The sequence below is a fragment of the Lonchura striata genome, chromosome 1 (assembly GCF_050655825.1).
Source record: "Lonchura striata isolate lonStrDom1 chromosome 1, ASM5065582v1, whole genome shotgun sequence".
Taxonomy (NCBI): Eukaryota; Metazoa; Chordata; class Aves; order Passeriformes; family Estrildidae; genus Lonchura; species Lonchura striata.
The window spans coordinates 69,505,234-69,524,819 of record NC_140703.1 but is presented as its reverse complement, the minus strand read 5'-3'; the positions used below and the strand labels follow the sequence as shown (position 1 = coordinate 69,524,819).

The 19,586-nt window shown below is 35.0% G+C and overlaps 1 protein-coding gene across 1 annotated transcript in view; it reads left to right on the top strand.

Annotated features, from left to right (window-relative positions):
* Window positions 1–19,586, top strand: part of B3GLCT (beta 3-glucosyltransferase) — a 45,146-nt gene that overhangs the window by 6,967 nt on the left and 18,593 nt on the right. The window contains exons 2-6 of the mRNA XM_077781448.2: window positions 919–980; window positions 3,139–3,178; window positions 6,107–6,216; window positions 16,909–16,985; window positions 19,403–19,514. Of these exons, the coding sequence (XP_077637574.2) occupies window positions 919–980; window positions 3,139–3,178; window positions 6,107–6,216; window positions 16,909–16,985; window positions 19,403–19,514 (401 nt within the window). The remainder of the gene's footprint in view (window positions 1–918; window positions 981–3,138; window positions 3,179–6,106; window positions 6,217–16,908; window positions 16,986–19,402; window positions 19,515–19,586) is intronic.

Below are 19,586 nucleotides of genomic sequence, written 5' to 3'. Positions count from 1 at the left end.
AAGTAAATTTCAAGCAGTTGTAGTGAGACTTGAATCTGTTTTCTGCCCCAGTTTTTAATAAAATCGTCAATTTGACCATGAAGAATAGTATCTTGAATTCCTTCCAAATTGTAACAATTTGCTTTTATTTGCATCTCTTTAGTGCTTTTAAGAAAAGGATTTCTTAAGAATAATCTTAGCAAGGCTTTCTTATGTTAAATGGAACTACTTTTACAAATGAGCTGGCTGAGACAAATTAAATGACTACATCAACAACAAAAAGAGTAGCACCAGAACCCATTTTATGATTATTTTCTCTAATACAAATCAGAAGTGTATGCAAAGGGTGGTGTCACTATAAATAGTTTAAGATGATGCTACTTCTGTGCAGATCAGTTCTGTGGGGTCCTTATTCTTTTTGTAAACATTTATTTGGGTCTCATACATTTACAAGTTTGACTGTTGTTCAATGATAGTGTTCAAGGCCTGTGATAGGCATTTTCACTTTTGATAGAAATTTCTGTCAGCCACTGTGTCTGTGGTTCCAAAAGAAGCTTTGGTAGTCCAAACTTTAACATAAAAACAGGGGTTTGCAGGTCCTGTGTGGCAGCACATTAGGCTGTTATCAAGTGAGCTATTGGACTGAACAGATTTTTTTAAGGGATTTATTTGCCTTGAAGCCAAGACAAATTGGTTTCATATCAGAGTGATTTTTTTTCAGTGATGGTGTGGGAGTTGTCAGGCAGCAAATGTATAAATTCCATAAGAACACACACTCATATTCACAAATATTATTACAAATATAGTATCATTTAATGTGAAAAGTCTACCTAAATGATGGAGTGGGGAGGGGGGTTGGGTTTTTTTTTTTGCTGCAGAACTCCGTATGTTGTGAAAATGAACTCCTGTAATATGAAAGAAGTCTGTTTTTTCTTTCAGCTTTTGCTGTAAGTGTAATTTCTGAAGATGCTGAAGATGAGACTGAACTACCAGTGCTGCAGGTAATAAATTTTAGTTGCTAGAGTAGGAACATTTTGCAGTCACTATAAAATAAACTGGAGTAGACCTGAGCAGAAAGCCCAGTATCTATGGCATTGATTATTTTAAGTATTGACTTTGGTAGTACCAGATTTCATATGTCTTTGTATTTTGTGTCATATATGTTCATTGTGCTATTGGTGTTGAGAAGTTTTTGAGTATATAACCTTTATTAATTCAAAGACAGGTTTTCCTTTCTTCTTGGTTTTGCTACATGTGTAATACATTGAGAGGGAAATGGCTGCCTCTCTGCCAGATTAGCATTATTACATATTACCAGTCAAATCACGGCTCAAGCAAAGCTTGCGTATGAAATTTCAAATTAACCAGATTAGGAGAAGTAATGGTCAGAGCTAGCCCTAGCTTTAAATAGCATGCTGAGTGTTAGGTGTGTATGCATGCATGTCCTTTGACAGACTTCTGACTACCATTTTTATATGAGTACATATTTGTAACAGGTATTTGTGTATGTGTAAAAGAAATTGAAGGGAGGAAAATAAAAAAACTGGAATGAATCAATGGTTAGAATCTATAGCTGCCATTTAGATCTAGTGATCTGACATCAAACACAATAGCAGTATAGTAAGAGTGTAGATTTCTAAATAATTTTTGGCTTTGATGATGATTGCTAAAACTACGGCAGTTTTTTAAAGTGAAAAATATCCCTTTTGCAAACTGCTGGTATACCTCAGTGTCTGGGACACTGTCATGTCATTCTGTTGTCATCACTAATAGGTTGCTGTTTGTTAAATTCCATTACTGTCTCAATCCAGCTGTTACCCTTCTCATATAGGATGTAATTTATGAAGGTTTTCCTACTATTTTAGAGTTCCAGAACTTTCCCTCAGATGAAGTCAGAGGTGCTTCCTAGACCTCTTCAGGCCAAAATAGCTTTTTTTCCCCCTGCTTTTTTAACAGGAATATAACAGGCAATGTTTGGTTTGTGTTTTAATAAAAGTACTTTTAAATATGGCTTATTCTTCACACAGTGTGCCACAAAACACATAGGTTTTTGTTTGCATAGAAAATCAATCTTCCTGTGTTTTTTTCTGATACAGGTTAGCTTAGAATCTTAACTTACTGAGCTATATAATGACAGCATTGTCTATAGATATCAAAATAAACTCATCTTATAAAAAATCTTTTAAACTTTATTGACCCAGGCAGCAGGAAAAGGATCATAAGAATGGATGCAGTTGGAGTAATTTTTGAAAAGGTTTTACAGATGACTACCAGGGAAGTTGGAGCTTATTCATTTCAAAAGTAAAAGATCATCTGATGCAAGTAGAGCTAAAAGATTACATATATCTGATATTTTAGAAAAGAGAGGAACTAAGTATTTTAAAATAGAATCTGTCTCGGGGATAGGAAAACTATGTATGAGCTTATTACTGAAGATATGTATGGAATTTCTATCTGGAAGTCTTAAAACACTGGAATCAAGATAAATCCTACAACATTCTTTTGCAATTAGTAAAGATAAGTTTGATTTTTCATGTGGCCAAACCAAAGCACTGGGCAACTGTCACCTGGGATAAACTGTGCAACAAATGAAGGCTGTTTTCCTTCCTACAATTTTCTAGGCAGTGCAGAGATACACGATGTTTGTGATAACTGAGTAAATTCCAGTGGAGTCGTGTTTTGTGCAACAACCTTTTGATATTTGTCTTGATATAAATTACATTTGAGTCTTCCTTTAAGAATTGTGTTTTGATAGAAGCTTGATAGTAGATTAGAGTGTGTTGGGGTCTTTTCTCACCCTGAACAGGTGTGTTTTTATTCTAGAGCTCCATATTCAAAACTTAGTGCTCAGAAGATACATTAAAAAAATATTGTTAATAATAAGTTATAGAGCTCTGGTATAAATTGAGTCATGGGAAAGCATTTTCTCTTCTTTTTCTTACTCTATTTTCTGAGTAATAGTATTCAAGCATAAAGGATATATCTTTAAATTCTTGATGATGAATAACATTTTACTTTATTTTTCATATCAGTTTTTGAGTTAAAACCTCTATGTAAACATCTATAATCTGATGAGTGCTTTGACTCCCGGTATGTTTCTGTAGAAATATTTGAGGCCTTGTGTATATTCTTAACTTGTTTTTTCTTTCTTTCTTCTAGAATTCTGAAAAAAGTAGAACAATTAGTAAAATAGTCAGAGGTAAGTATAGTGCTGTTTCACAAATGCTTTATTTTTTCTTCGTTCAAGTAGTCTCATCAAACAGAAAATTCTAAAGCTTTGATTGTACTTGCAGTTCATGTAGTTTTCTGTGAACATGTGCACTTGCCCTGTGAAAAGGATGAATTGCTTTTTGTAGTGCACTATAGTTTAACATTTTTATGATACTTAGTAGCTCTTCCTGTAACAATTTAAGATAAAACTGAATTTTACCATTCTGCTAGGCTCTAACTGTACTTGTAATAACTAGGTTATTGTAAATTGCTTGCAACAAATTATAATAACTTTGTAATATCTAGAAGGAATTAAGAAGCACATCAGCCATTAATAGGTAAAATAGTGGTAAAACAACTATTTGCTGCGTACAGGTGATAAATAATGAAAATAAAAATTCTGCAAGGTTCTGCCTTCTCTGAAGAGGAGCCTGATGTCCTCTGACAAAAAGTTAACACACCTGACTTGCATTCTCTGCACTGTAACTGTGGACTTCTCACTCTGCTACACCCTCAGGATTTGGCTCTGCTTGTTCTGAAACAACCCAGCTTAATTATGTCTGTCTTCTGGCATTTCCTAATATAATATTTGTAAGTGCTTTGAGCATATGAGGAGCATTGGAGAAAGTGAAGTTTTTGGGGTGCCTTTCCTATTACTACTGTTAAAAAATATACTCGACTAGATGTCAAGTCTGATGCAATACATAGGTTTTTTTTCCTCTTCCTAATAAAGTTGTTTTGGTTTGAGGGTTTGGGTTTTTTTAGGTCTTTTAACCCATTTCTGTAGGCAAAATGTAAGGGCTTGAAACAGAATGTAGTTCTTTATGGTTCTGAGTTCCTCTGATATTTTATTCTCTTTTGAATAGTTATATATAGATCAGTAGCACTTTTGGAACTTAATCTTTCAAAAGGCTGTTCTTTCTCTTGCTTCATTGGATGTTTCTCAGCTTGAGAAACAATTGAGGTGTTCAATATTGTAACTATTTTCTGTTGACATTTTCATACGCTGAATGTCTTTTATTAACTCCTTTAAACTACCTATAGCAAAAGAAACTATTTCCATTTGATTAACCATCAAAGTAGATGTTCTCTCACTCCTAGAAAATATGCTATTGTGGAGTATCACAGGTGTTTTTAAATATATCATAAGTGTAACTAAGTGTAATTTGAGTGCTTCCATATCTGCAAATACAGTGTAAATAGAGTTAAATATTCTATAGCAGCAATTAATAAAAACAAGGTAGTGCTTGCTTTTTGTCTCTGTGGGTGTTTTTGGTGTTGTGCATGTAGATTTAGCCCTTCGACTCTTATTAGCATCAACAATTCGTAGTTTCAGTTTTCACACTGATTTTGATTTTTGCAGAGGAAATCTAGCAAAGATCTTGCAAGGTAGCAATTAGTTGATATTCAGAAGTTTATTATGCATGGGATTTTTAAACAGTTTGTTTGGTGGTTCAGAGCATGAACACTGATTCCTACACTGTGTGGGAAAAATGTGGCATGAATACTGGTGTCTGAACCAATGCTTATTCCATCTCTGTAATACATCACCAGGAACCTCACACAATTTGTCTTGATGAATAAGCTAATAAACTGAGGGAAAACAATACTGAGGGAAATGTAAAAAGAAAAAATCTAACTGCAGCTTTGAGCTGTCATAGGTCTAAATTAACAAATAACTGTTTAGAGCAACAAAGCAATGTAATAGATCCTCCAGTGTTGGCCATAACAATCTTCTCATAACCTTAGTGCAGACACTTGTGCTTAATGCTCTTTTCACAATGTTTTCCTTGTGATCCTTCTTCATGGGCTCAGTTTTACTCTTTTTCCTTGTGATTATGTCTTTCCTTCTCTGGATTTTCCTTCTTTCCTTCTTTTTTTTCTTTTTTTTTTTTTTTTTTTTTTTGTATTAACTTTGTTCCTTCTCCACAATTTTCAACATTCTGTACAGATCTCCTGGGCATTAGTTTCCTTCCTTGTGGCGCTGTCTCAAGTTACTATATTCTGAGTTTCCTGGTGCACTTTCTACATAGTATCTGTAAACTTCAGCCTTTTGTGGCCAAACAGTTCTCCTCATTCATTGATACTTAGTTAATGGTCTTGAATGGGTTAAACAGCATAGATCAAACTTACTAAGAGTTCTGGAAAAGGCATCTGTCCTCTTCCTTTTATTGTCTTATCCTCTTGTCTGCTGTGTTCTGCTTCTGAAAGAGATTATATCTTTATGGTTTTCTAACATTTCCCAGTACTGAAGGCTTATTCTATCTCCTATCATCAAGAAAATTTGGCTACCTGCTTCATCGTCTATTTGTATTTTACAATAGGCACTTTCATAAGCCATAAATGTTTGCAAAGCTACTTCATTATTTCCTTTTAAATTTCTGTCTTCTCTCATGTTCAAAGTTTTTAGTTATGATGCCTTTAAACACTGAAGACATGTGAGATATTGATGCTGTCATGTTAAATAAGAGTATCAACTCAGTGTTCTTGTGTGTGTTTCTCAACCTGATGTTTGTTTCTGTGTAGGGTTTTGGACTGTTTGGGAAGTAGCTTTTCTGTTTCATGTTCATGCATTTCCTGGTGAGGGGAGATGCTGATCTGTGATGAACACCTTTTAACTCTGGTGGCAAGGAGTGCTGGTGTATTGGAGAACAAGCAATGTCATAAATGTGGCTGCTGTTAACTGCTGCACTTCTTCCAGTCATGCCATGCTCTTTCTAATGAATCTGGAAAAGGGCTGGTTTGGATTTTTGTGTGTTAAATAATGCCTTTTACTATTTCATAAAATATTTGTATAATTACAGGAATAGCTCACTGTGAAATAGATTCCTACATACACCTGGGTTCTCACTAGCTTTGGAGCAAATTAGAAAATAATTTCTTTTATCTTTACATGTTCATACTTTCTTGTTTGCAGAATTAAAAGGAATTGTATTTGTCATCCAGAGTCAAAGTAATTCTTTTCATTCCAAGAGAGCAGAAGATCTAAAAAGAGATATTTTGGAACAGGCTGTAGATCTTGGAAAGGTATGTTGAGATAATATTAAGTGCCCCTTGTTATATATGCTGTTGCCTCATTTTGTTAAAAATATTGAGGTTTGTTCTGCCTTTTTTCAGATCCATTCTATTTATTTTCTAATTGTTTTTTGTGTGCTTATAAGAAAATAATTTCAGTGGTTATTTACTGATTGTACACTGACTTATCAGTACTTTTAATGTCAATTATTAACTTTTGTGTAACGACTGTTATTGTTTGGATGGCATTTGATCCAAAAGTGATAAGAAAGACTTGGGAAAAGGCAGTTTTTCAAAATGACTGTAGTGTGTTTACAAAGAAAAAAATGCATTCTTTATGAAATGAAAAATATAACAATTTAATTATTAGAATAATTTTAGATGAGCATTTGAACAGATCAAGTGAATATGCTGTAGTATAGACTTGGTCAGAATTCTGTTGCACAGTTGTGACTTGGTGACAGTAGGAGGAGAATGTGTGTGGACATTAAATTCCTAAGGCAGGATTCCCTCCTTCCTGCAGCAGCAGTCCTCCATACCTCTCTTGCTCCTGTCCCTGCATGATGCAGTACCTGCCCTAACTATTCCTTGTTATTCTGCCACGCCTCTGCAGACTGAGCACTCTCCCCTTGACCTGCTGGTGGGTCACACTGAGAGCTGCATGTTGTACTTTACGTTCTAATGGGAAATTTGATCTGTAAAGCATAAGCCTAGAGAGAAGAGGTTTTTAAGAAACCTACGCTGAAATTTCAGCATGAATAAACAATTATTTTTCTTGTCTTTTATAAAACTAAGAAAAATTTAAGAGTGGCGTACATCCCCTGATATGAAATAGCTTGCTGTGAGGTTATTTGACCTATTTTTCATTTCCGTGTTCTTTGTTGTAAAGGAAAAAAAATCTGATGTAAATTGTCTTATGTACATTAGTCTTGTAGTGCCTAAATCAGATTGATAGATGTTTTAGGCTTCATTTATCCAAGCTTATCAAACCTATTGTAATTAAATCCATTCTAAATACAGTTTTTAATCCCTTAATGAAATCAGTCACGTGAATAGCCTTTGTTCTGCAGAGTTCTGCTCTTTCAGAGTCCTCTTTGGAATTGAGACAAGTGTTCAGATACAATGTGTGCAGAGAGGATTATGGTGTCAGTTGTTAAACCCAAGGATTTTAGTTGAGTTGTGTAATTGATGTGGCAGAATATGAGTAATGAAAAGTTCAGCAAGTAGAAGTACAAATGGTTTCAATGAGGCTGCAATATATGCATGTTTTGTGGGCAAGAGGTGAAATAATTTTGTAATCAGAGTTGTACCTGAAATTTACCTGGATTCTAAAGACCTTTAATGTCCTTTATTTAAGAAGATGCCTTTATGGAAATGCTGAAATGGTGATGCTTTTCCAGTATTAACAGTTACCTCTTGAACAACAGTCATGATGTCTTAAGAGAAGCAGTGATGAAAATCCCACCGATCATCTCATATCTGAAATTTGGGAAAAGGGGAAAGCCATCAGTGTATAGAAAAAAAAGATGAGTATAATCAGCAGGTTCTTGGTACATCTTGATTGTTTTGGTCAACTCACAATGCCACTGTGAGACAGTCCCCAGTAATGCTGATTATGGACATGGGGCAGATCATCTCTGCAGTCCTGCATATCAACATTTGAAGTTGGCATTTTTCTCTGCAGAGAATGCATATGAAATTATTAATTTCAGGAAAAAAAAGTTAAATTCTTGTGTTTTCAAAGACAACTGCTGTATGAAAACAAAAGACTGAATAATCAGGTTCACTCCTCTGTTGTTACCGGCCCAAGAAATAGACGTTTAGTCCATAAGGTTTCATTAATTATTGTCTGCTAGTTTAAAATGAGAAATGGAATCCTACTGCTAGATTTTGTTACTTGATTAAACTAGCATATATGTCTCACTGCAAAATGGATTAAGTCACTGGCATTAATCTTAACAAGTGATTTGTCCATTTATTTTCTTTCATGGTGTACTTAAAACTAATTTTTAACCTGAAAACAATTTGTAATTCTAATCACCAGTAGATGTCAGTATTTTGTTCTTGCTTAAAAACATTTTCCATAGCGATTTATTGAATATTAGCCAAAACTCTTGTTAGAATGTAGCACTGGCAAAAATTCATTACAGTTTCTACCAATCTTTTTAATTTTCTGAGATTCCTGAACATTTAACCTCTGTAAATTAGACCTTTGGAAGAAACACCAAATAAGAATAAGGAAGTTTTTGAGAGTTAAAATGGTGATATTTGGGATTACGCCCTTTCTGTCTAAAACAATCAAGATCATCATTACTTCTTTGCTATTACTTTCAAAATGAGAAAACAGGTAAAATGAGAGTTTTTGAAAAATTACCAGTTTAAGTGCAGTCAGTGCTTTTTAATTGCCTGTTGTGATTGTGATGCCATTTAGAGGACAAAAGTCTGTATATTTCCCTATGAAACTGGTCTAGTAGAGGAGATTTTTTTGTTTTGGGTCCTTGAGAATTCTTGCATTGGATGCCCTCAGCCCATTAAAAAAAGTTTTTCCTGAAAAGTCTTAAGATCAAATGGGGTCCTATTAATAATTTTGTGGTTATAAGATTCAATGGAAGAACATCTTTTTCATGGGAACTGAGTTATTTTTAAACTGATTTGTATATTTAGATATAATAGATGTAATTTACTTGAGACTTTTCAAAATTAATGCCATAAATTCAATGCAATCTGTAATACACCTCTTGTTTCATTTTTTAGTTACTTGCTTAAATTCAGGATTCTAGTATGAAAACCCTGTTTACTTCTCTCCTGCCTGTAATGGCTTCCCATTTCATGGAAGCCACTTTCCAGCTGAGACTCATCAGTCAAGTCATTTTTCGATCCTGCAGTTTTAACAAGGTTTAATAGATTATATTTAGGTTAAATATTGGGCTGCATTCTGACCTGACCCTCCATCTTTGTGTCTACAGTAGTTTGTCTTTATGGCAAGGTTTTCTACTATATCAAGATCAACCCTATTTTTTTATTTAAAAAATGATGTTTTAACTTCAAAATTTCTCAGTATTAGTAGATTGATTCCCTTTGTTTTCTTGTGTAAAGTAATAGTGTGCCTTTTATTTTCTTCCTAGCAACAGCTTTGGTTTCTTTTCTACAAATATTTATTCATTCTTGTGTTTGCAACATCATCCACAACTTTAGTATTTACATTTATTTTCCAAATCTGTCCATAAAACTACTCTTACATTATGTGGGGAGAGCTGGCAGTATAAAACCCTAATAAGAGTGTGCATTTAAGTGGTCAGTGTATGAAGTTCCACTTTCTACTTTTTTATCCACAGTAGCACCTGTGTTTATTTTATGTTGTGTTACTTATTCTGCTTGCATACATTGCCTAGTATCAGTATGTTCTTGGTCACTTTTCTTTGTTTTTCTTCATAATGCTTCATTCCTTTTACGATTTGCATTTTAAAGTGCAACTGCTCATTCTGGGGCTTCAATATTTGGGTGCTCAAGTTGTGAAATGCTCCTAAACTCTGTTCTGTGGAAAGGTGAAGTGCATTCAAAATAAAACCTTTTGAAAGTGTTCCAGGAAAAGTGTACAAAAGATATTGCTTGGTTTGGAAAATGCGTTTTGGAGCTGTCTTAAATCTCTTCAAGGTCAGCTTGCAGGGCTTTACATGTTTGAGTGACTTTTTTTTATCTTTGCTTTCCTCCAGCTGTTCTCCTAGCTGTTTGTTTTAATTGTTTGATCTTTGACTTCCTAATATGCCCTTGCTTCTCATTCTGCAAAGGTTCTGTCATCCTTTTGACAATCGCTAGGCTTTGTTATCAGCAGAATTGATGCCTTGCTCATTAACTGTTGGAACTAAAAGTTACCTACACTTTTTGCTGGAAGGTGAGCAGGATCGTTTTCCTCTAATGGATGCTCAGCAGAGTTGAAGGAATTTGTAGCAGTCAGATAATTCTGCACTAATGAGATCTTTTAAATGTTTTAGTAGTGATGAGTGGGCTGCCCTGAGCCCTACCTTACACATCACATACCATTTTTGTATTGCTGCTTTTATCAATCAAATATGTGGTAACTTCCTTTGCTTTTTGAATGCAGAAAAAAGGACCTGTCACCTCACAGAGATGTCTTGCCATGTCAGGCCAAAATATAAATAAGAAATTCTGCATACTTAATAGGATTTGAACAAACCTGTTTTACTAAGGTATTTCTTTTCTTAGTAAAGAATAAGAGATTTTTATAAAGCTTTCTTCTCCACTGCTGTTGGCTATATTAAAATTGTTCAATCATCTTTGAATAGAATGCTGAAGTATACATGAGACTAGAATTAATAAATCATCAGATTAAAATCATTACCTGGTGACAGTTGTTTTGTTCTTGTAAATTCTCCTGAGCATCTATAGTGGTACTTGAAATACATTAGTCAAATTTATTGCCTTGTAAAAGCTTTTTTCTGCTCTCCTGTTCCTTCTCATCAGATTTACTTGGCCAGAGCCTGTTGTGGGGAAGGGACCGGCTCCCCCGTGTATCACACTGACTGAGCTTGGGAGATAACAGTCTCCATCTTGCTGTCAGTGAAAGAAGCTTCAGGCTTTCCATGAATATAAATCTGCTTATACTGCTAATCTTGCTGATATTTAAAGAAGCATCTGAACCCCATAAATTGTTTAATTTCATTGCTTGAATCATAGAATCATAAAGGTTTAAAAAGATCTCCGAATCATCAAGTCTTTGACTGAATACCACCGCTCCCACTAAACCATATCTGGAGGTACCACATCTGCTCAGTTTTTTGAACACTTGCAGGGATGGTGACTCCACCACTGCCATGGGAAGCTTGTTCTAATGCTTAATCGCTCCTTCAGCGAAGAAATCTGTCCCAGTATCCAACCTGAAGTGTTTTTATGCACTAGTTTGGATTGACAAAGATTTTGCTTTTAAGTAAAAACTCACTTTATACATTAATATTATGCATTACAATACTTAAATCCTATCTTAAACACATTCTAAACAAAGACCTTACTCAGACCAGGCAACATAATTATAGTGGTTAATCTTTAATATTAGCTTTCATGAATAATAGCTATGTACTGTATGCCACATGTCTGTCTTCTGTATAATTGTATTTATTTAGAATTCTTGTAAACTGTGAGCTTGGAGAAAGTATTCCTCACTGCTTTTTATTCACTCAAGTGAAGAGCAAACAAATGGCACTTTACTGCAATATGCTGTTGTCATTCTAGGCTACTGTCTTATTGTACACATCTGTGGTAGCATTTATAATAAGCACTCAAAACTTTTCCAGATTTTTTCCACATCTTTTTGTTTGTCTAATTACAAAATAAGGTCTGATTTGTTAATTTGCACACAGTATTTGCTCTTGATTTGTGAAAGCAGGGTAATGCTGTGGCCTTTGCTGAACTCTCTGAAATTACACGTAATATATTATGAAAATTCAGAGGTTTTTTTTAATGATAACCAGGCATCTGAGACGAGAACAGAAGTAGAAATTCTCTCTAATGGAAAATAGAACATTATGCTTTATTACTTTGGGCTTCCCAAGGAGCAACAATTATTGGAAATCATGCCTTATTAGAAACATGGGTTTTGTTTTTGTGGGAGTCTTTTACATCTTATTGTGGCTTTTCAGTACTTAATGGGGTCTTATAAAGGAAGAGAGGAACAGACTTATTAGAGGGCCTGTAATGATGAGGAAAGGGTAAAGTTTTTAAACTACAGGAGAGTAGATTGAGACTCAGCATAAGGAAAGAAATTTTTACAGTGATGTTGGTGAAAAACTTGACAGTTTGCCAGAGAGGTGGTTGATATCCCATCCCTGGAAATATTTTAGATAATTTTGTTTGGGGTTCTGAGCAACCTGATGTAACTGAAGGTGTCCCTGCTCACCGGAGCGGCCTGGACTAGAGCTTTAAATGTTCCTTCCAACTCAAAACTGTTCTAGGATTCTGTGAATGAAGCCTAAAGGAACAAACAGAGCAAGAAATTAAAAGGACTGGACAACTTTGGAGAAGCTCTTAAATAACAGATGTGTTTAACAGAAGCAAAATTCTTTTACAGTGGTAATGTAAAATAGTACTTTAAATCGTCTGTGAGTTTTATTTGAATGGGATTATTGAAATAATATTTAGTCTTGGATTCTTGGAAATGGGGCTCTGATAAAATTGATAGTTATGTCTTTAAAACATGAAAAATATTTGAAATGTGAATTGTAATTTTCAATATTTAAGGAAATTGTTAGAATATAGAGACCATATAGTGCTTGGTATAATGTTTGCAGCTGGCAATTCCCAGTAAATTGTCTGACCTGCTGGGCTTAGAGCTATTGCTTATTTATTATTGCTATTGGTATTACTTTCTTTTAGAAATCCTTCAGGATGTCTACAGAATTGGCATGTTTTTGAAATAAAGCTGAAGGGAGACTTCAGTATGTATTCCACAGCTCTACTTTGTCAAAGTAGTCATAACAGATGACTGTAAGAGCTTGGCTTATTTAACCTCCCAAGGGAAGGCTGAGAAGGTAGGCTAGCTCTGAATGTGTCTTAGGATTGATTACTGAAAAGAAGATAAGAGAATAGGGAAAATGTTATGTGCTTGTAGGGTATGTAGAGATAGGAATACATTTCTGTGTCTGGAGCTGTGCAGTTAAGCAGCAGTGCTCAGGGTTTAAGGTCCCCATTCCTGCCCCTCGGCTCTGGGCTTCATGAGGCAGCTTAATGAGCTCACAAAGCACTGAGATAATATATGCAAGGCATCTACAGATACGAGCAAACTGGACTAATTAGGAGCACATTCCTGAACACTACTTTATTTTTCTCTAGTGTATTACAAGATGGCTTTTTGCTCTGCTCAGGTGACTCAGTAATATAAGAACGAACACATTACTGTTGTGTTTTGTTTCACCGCAGTTCTGTTTCTATGTCATACTTGCAAAATCATGTCATACAGGACATGTAATTAATAGTGCTGAGCAAGATCTAGTGTGAGTTGTGTTCTAATAAAGTCTGTTCTCACAAAACAATATACTTAGGGCAAGGTTTGGTTATGCTTAGCTGAAATTCAGTGAACTATTTTGTAGGAAAACAAAGCAAGTACAGTTCTGCTAGAGGATCATAGAGGTATGACCTAATGTGGAAATCCCATTTTAGCTGGGGTGGATCTCTGCCATCCTGGGTGCATACAGAAGCCCATTTTGGCCTCTTAGTTTATGAAACCATATTATTTTAGTTTATTTTTACCCTGTACGGTTTTGTTCTCTATAAATTGTACATTTCTCATATAGGATTCAGTAGACTAATATGAAATTCCATGTAGTGCAGAAGGAATACAGATACTTGTTTCAGGTTAACAGTTCCCTTACTTAGTTCTTAATTCTTTTATACTGAATTACCTTTTCCTTATTGGATATGCTAGTCCTCCAAGTTTTTTCATATTAATGAAGCGAACTTTCAATATTTAGATTCAAAAAACAGTTCCCTTGATTTGGTGTGAAATTGATTGTGTAATTAGCATCTTCATACTTCAACTTGCATACAAAATTGTAGGTGATTTTAAGGTACAGATGAGGCTGTGTGAGTCTGTGTCTTTGGAATTAGCCTGAAAATGTGGATCTAACCCCTTTATTCACATTTAGCTTTTCATTTGTGTAAAGTTTGCAATTGTCATCTGTATTGCTTATTGCATATTGCTGATCTCACTGTGCTCATAGAGTAGGTGGTATTTGGAGTAAAAATGTCTCATACTGTATTTCAGACCATAAGCAATTCCATTTCTTGGTTTTGCCCTTTAAAGTCAGCTCAGTTGTGTAAGTGAGGAGAGTAGTTTCTTAGTCTTCAAAAAGTGATTACATGATGTTATTTAGATCATAAGATACTTGTGTTATATGTAAAATGTTGGTATGTGTGAAAACTCATGTGGTTTGTAACTGTGGAAACAATAGTTTCAAGCTAGAATAACGAGTGAATGGAGTACAGGCCTTGGATGCATTTGTAGGAGAGTTTTATGAGATAGGCACAGTGTGCAAGTTACATTTCATTACCTAGACAGCATGTGCCCTTCCACTCTTCAAAGCTGACACCAGATCCATTTTGCTTTTTTCTGTCCTTGTACTGAAGATAAAATAAATAAAATGAATAGGTCAGCCCAGTTCCACTAGTTCAGAGTAAAAATGAGAAAGGAAAAGCAACAGAAATCCTCCTGTACTTTTGAAAGTGGCTGTTTTAGATCTATAGATCTCTTAAGCATCTCCTTTATTAAATTAGAATTAATGCGTGGGTAGAGGTGAGTGGAAGGAAAGGCCCATGCAGGACATGTATTTTCATGTTTTAGAGGAAGTTGGGTAGAGAAAGAGAGCAGGTTTATGAGAATGTCAAAGACAAAAGATACCTTGTAAGAGTACTGGATTAGCTCAAGAGAGAGTGTTTTTTCTTTATCATCACTCCTTTGTGCTGCACAAAGGAAATAGAGTATGATAGTACAGCTACTTAGATTAAATAATTTATATCTTTTGCATGGGTAAATGCTGTTTTAATCTAAAATTAATCCAGTTTCAGCCTTCAGTGTGATAGAGACGCTGAGTATATTATTAACTATTTTCTTTGTCTATTTTTACATGAAATTCGTAGCTTCCTACAAATACTAGCCTAACTGCAGGTTTTGTATGCGTGTAAAAATAAATGTTCTTGTAAGAGAGGTCTTCCCTTTTATCTTCCTATCTGCAACGCCTTAAGTAAGCATAATTTTGTGGTTTTATCATAAACTTGTACCAAAAGTAAAATAAATACATCTAACTAAATAAAATCACTAAAGATAAAACTATACCAAAGTAAATGTTACCATTTTCACATTTTAATGAAATACAAGTTGTTGAGAATGAGTAATATTTGCCACTGCCACAAAAAACTCTGAACATTTGTTTTTTCAATAAATTGAAAAAAAGCAGAAACAGATTTGTTAGGTTCATTTGAACTGGAACCATAAATCAGAAGTGCTGGTTTTTGAGTTGCAGGTGAATATCCTGTTACAAGTTGGAGTTTTAGCATTGTTTCTTTTTGATTTGGGTCATTGCAATAGCATAAATCCTTATTTTTGTATAAGGTTAATGCACTCCTGAGAGATATAGTTATTCCTTAGAGCAGTATAGATGTTTTCTTTAGTACATGAAATTTGGAGGTTTTATGTAGATGCTGTGTTTAACTGCTCTTAAAAAGGATTTAAAGTAAACTTGAAGAGTCAGCAAATAGTGCAAATTTTATCTTAGAAGTCTTCTTAGAAAATAATTTTTTGTGTGTAAGTGTGACTTTTGTTAATGGCATCATTCATAAAAAGCATTCATCAAGCACGAATGTGTGGCACATGCAGGCTGTAAGTGGAACAGGATTAAGGCCTGAAGAGACAGGTGCACCCCTGCAACTCATGGTTCTCTCTCTGGTTGTGGGAACATAGACCTCCAAATACACAAAGCCTCCTGCCCAGGAGTTAGAAATAAAATTTAAGGAGAAGACAGGACAGCAGTGAGCAGAGCAAGCCATGGCCAGACAAGTATCCTGACCAGCAATTTGCTACAAGTGACCAACTCCCTTTTTTCCCTTGTATTTACATGTTGTGAGTTTTTCCTCCTTGTCATGGTTTCAGCTAGGATAGGGGAAGAGGGGGGTTGAGTGAGGAGCTGCGTGGTGCTTAATTTCCAGCTGAGCTTAAACCACTCCTCAAACACCATGATCCCTCTTTTGCTGACCTGTGCTCCTTCCCAAGTATCCCATGTGAAATTTTGTGCCAACCCAGAGTGCTGTTCCCCTGAATGTTGTGGTGAGTCCCATGCTCCTGTGGGCAGTGACTCCCTGTCAGGTGAGCAGGAGCCTCTCCCTTCTCTTTAGCTGGTGTCACACTTGGACAAAATGATGCTACAGTGGGGGATCGGATTTGCTGATGGAGTAAAGTACTGTGTGTGTATTGAGGGATGTATCTGAATCCAGCTTGCCACATGCACTGCAAATTGTGCAGTTTGGTTTACCAGAAGACTTTGTTTAAATGGTGTTTTCTTGGAAACTACCTCAGAATTGTGGCTTATCTACTAGACATTGGGATCTGCCACATCAAAGAGGTTTCGAGTAACAAAAGAGCAAAGGGATTTATGAGAAGTATTTTCCTTTGTAGGAAAACTTCTTTGATCTTTCAGGAAGAAAAAAATGTTAACTCCTCATTTTGATTTTTCTGTAAATCCATCTTTTTTTTGTCATGATGTTACTGTGACAGGTTGACAGATGAAAGCTTAGCTCAAAGTAAAGAATGTTAGAGCTCCCACTTAAGGTGTGTGTAAGGTGATTGTCCAGTGGAAGCCTTTGTAGAACACCCTTCATTATTTATAAGTATTTCTTCATGGGATGGCAAGGAGATTACTATGATATGTTGATTACATGGGTTCTTCTGCAAAGCATTGAACTTGAAGTCTGATAGCTTTATAACTAAAAGACAGGAAATTATATGTTGGAAGAAGCACCATCCCTACCTTAGTTCACCTTGTTTCATACCCGCTTAAGTCATCTATTCTTCACGGCTGCTTGCCAGTCAAAACCAATGAAAACTAACTAGTCATTCCAGAATGTTTTTAAAGATTAATGGATGTTTAGGAAGAAAGTACATACAATTCAAGTTTAATGGGAATATTCTTATTTTTCTTAAAGGAATTGCCTACAGTTCTGCTTATTCATCAGATCGACAGGCATGAAGGTGCATGGACAATATTGCCATTAATGACAGAGTAAGTGTAATGAATGCCAGTTATTTTCAGTAGTTTTTGTAACCAAGAATATATATTTTAGTTACTCAGATCTCTTTTTTCAGAAGCAAAAAAAATTTAATGAGAGTTGCAGCTTTATATTTTAACTTTCTTACTGTAGTTCTGTATTTTTTGTTTTATAAAGCAATTTTCTGATAAATTTAAATCAGAAACTTATTTAGAATAAAAGAACAGTAACAATAGAATTTAACTGAGCAACCTTCTTCAAATCACAGTGCATTTAAAAATTATTAAGGAAGTAAACTAGTCTAAAGAAACAGCATTTTAAAATGTGTATTTTTCTATTTTGTCCCCACTTTTTACAGTGTAAGGTATGAGGTATTACAGAAATTTTGAGCTTTCAGATTACTTGATTGAATGAAGTAGAATAAATTTAAAAAAATATCGTAATACTTATTTGGGGTTTTTTGCTCATAGAGTTTGTAAGAGACCATATGTCTCTGCAGTGCTAAGTTGTAGGTTTCAGCATCTTTTTAGATGCTTATATGGTAAATTTTCATACTAGTATGATCAGGAAAGACAGGCAGTCTCAAATATCTTTTATTCTTAGTTTATTCAGATGGCTCCAAGGAAGACATGCTGCATTTACATGGTACTATCTTGCAAACTGTCAGGAAATTGTTTTATTAATCCTGAAGCTCCATGGTACTGAAGACTCTTTTGCCTGAAGCTTGCATTTGAAATCTGCAGCCTCCTGAGGTTTAATTTAGTTAATATGATTTATTAGACGTGTTCAGGGTGAGATTTTTATGTCAGAGTGGTTGCAGAACAAGATGCTTTTCCCTCTGCTTTCTATTACTTTGTGTGTAGAAAAATGTAAATAGTGCTTGTATAGCAGCTATCTGAGAGATGTATGTAAACTGTGAAAAATAGTAGAAGAGATTTGAAGTAAATTGAAAAACCGGATGATGATGTTCAATCATCTTTCTTTTCTTCCCTGCTTAGCTCCTGTTTCAATGACCTTGTGGTTTCTCTTCTGAATTATTCATGTCATGGTGACAGTGTTTAAAGACATGGCTCTTAAAAAGCAAAACTTAAATTACAAATGCTCCTATGTGTGGGAAAGTAGAAGAAATTTCTTTAGAAATCAGAAGAGGAATCTTAATTAGAGGATTTCCATCTTGATATTTCTGTGATATGAGTTTCCTTGTGTGTACTGTTTCACTTAGTACTTTTGGCAAGTGAACACATGGAGTAGTTTAGGAGTATGTTGATGTTTTGAAGCTTGTATTGTTTGTTTTCTCAATGGACAAAAGAGGAAGAAGGGAGTTCAGCCCATCCTGCAGCAGCTGATGATGCTTTTAATTGTGATATAAGATGCATCTGTATCAGAAAACTGCTTTCAGAAGAATAGATTTCTCAGTCCTGTAGCTGTCAGCATTTTTATGGAGGTCTCTAAGTAGTTGTGAAAATTCTTAATTTTTAGTTCTTGGGTTAAGTTGGACAAAATATTTAATTTCAGAAGATACAATCAGTGGATATCTTATAACACAGTATTCTTACTGTGCCCAGAAGGCTACATTTCGTCTCAGTAGCCATGTTCATTCAGCAGAGGAGAAATCCCTTTCTTAAAAATTATCCAAAATGGGGTCTTACCGTGGTATCTCCAAGGTCTCCTTGCAGTCTGAACTCCAAACTTTTGTGCTCTGAGGTCTCCATAAGACTCTGTTGGAGACTTTAAGTACTTAGCCTTGGGAATCATTCCCAAAAGCCATGCAAAGGAAATTGTAAAGATAAATATAGTAGGTTTTTTTTCCATTAGGATGTTATTAATTAATGTGGCTCTGTTTTGATGAGTAGTGGAAGAATTAAGTCTAGAGGAACAGAGAAACAAGGAATGTATTTTTATGAAGGAGTCAGGAATATTGCATTGAGATTGTTGCTATCTTTGTGGAGTCTCTTCAGTCTGTACAGTTTCACTGTACTGGAAAAGCTAGTGTAGTTTTTAGGTTGGGAATGATCAGTGTCCAAAACCTGTCATTAGGCATTTTGATGACAGTGTCAGTGCTGTTAGATTTTAGATGACCAATGGTGGCACCCCTTGGAAAAAGGGGAAGGTAATTTAAACTGCTATCTGTGGACTTGTGAATTCATACGTGGCTCTTAGACTTGTACATTTCTGAATGGAAATTCTTTATGTATCTCTGTTCCCTTCTTCCTACCGTAACTGGTGCTGTATAAATAGATAGCAGCAGAGTCAGTATCTTTATCCATTCACAGTAGTCCTTTCATATGTAATTCTAAATCAGTAGTAAAATTTTTCACTTCTGTGTAAATGAAGAATTGATGGCAAATTATTTATATTTGGGGAATGTGCCTTGAATTTACCATTTTTGTTCATAAGCCACCTTATTAGTAAAATGTTTTTCTTTTTTTAGCTTCTCTGTTACCTATGGTAGGAACTCCTCATGGATTTTCTTCTGTGAAGAAGATACAAGAATACAGATTGTAAAACTGGTAGAAACACTCAGAAGATTTGACAAGTCTAAGGTGAAATAAAAATTTAGATATTTGACTTTTTTTAAAATAATTGAGTGTGTTTTGCCAAATGTTGGAAAAGAT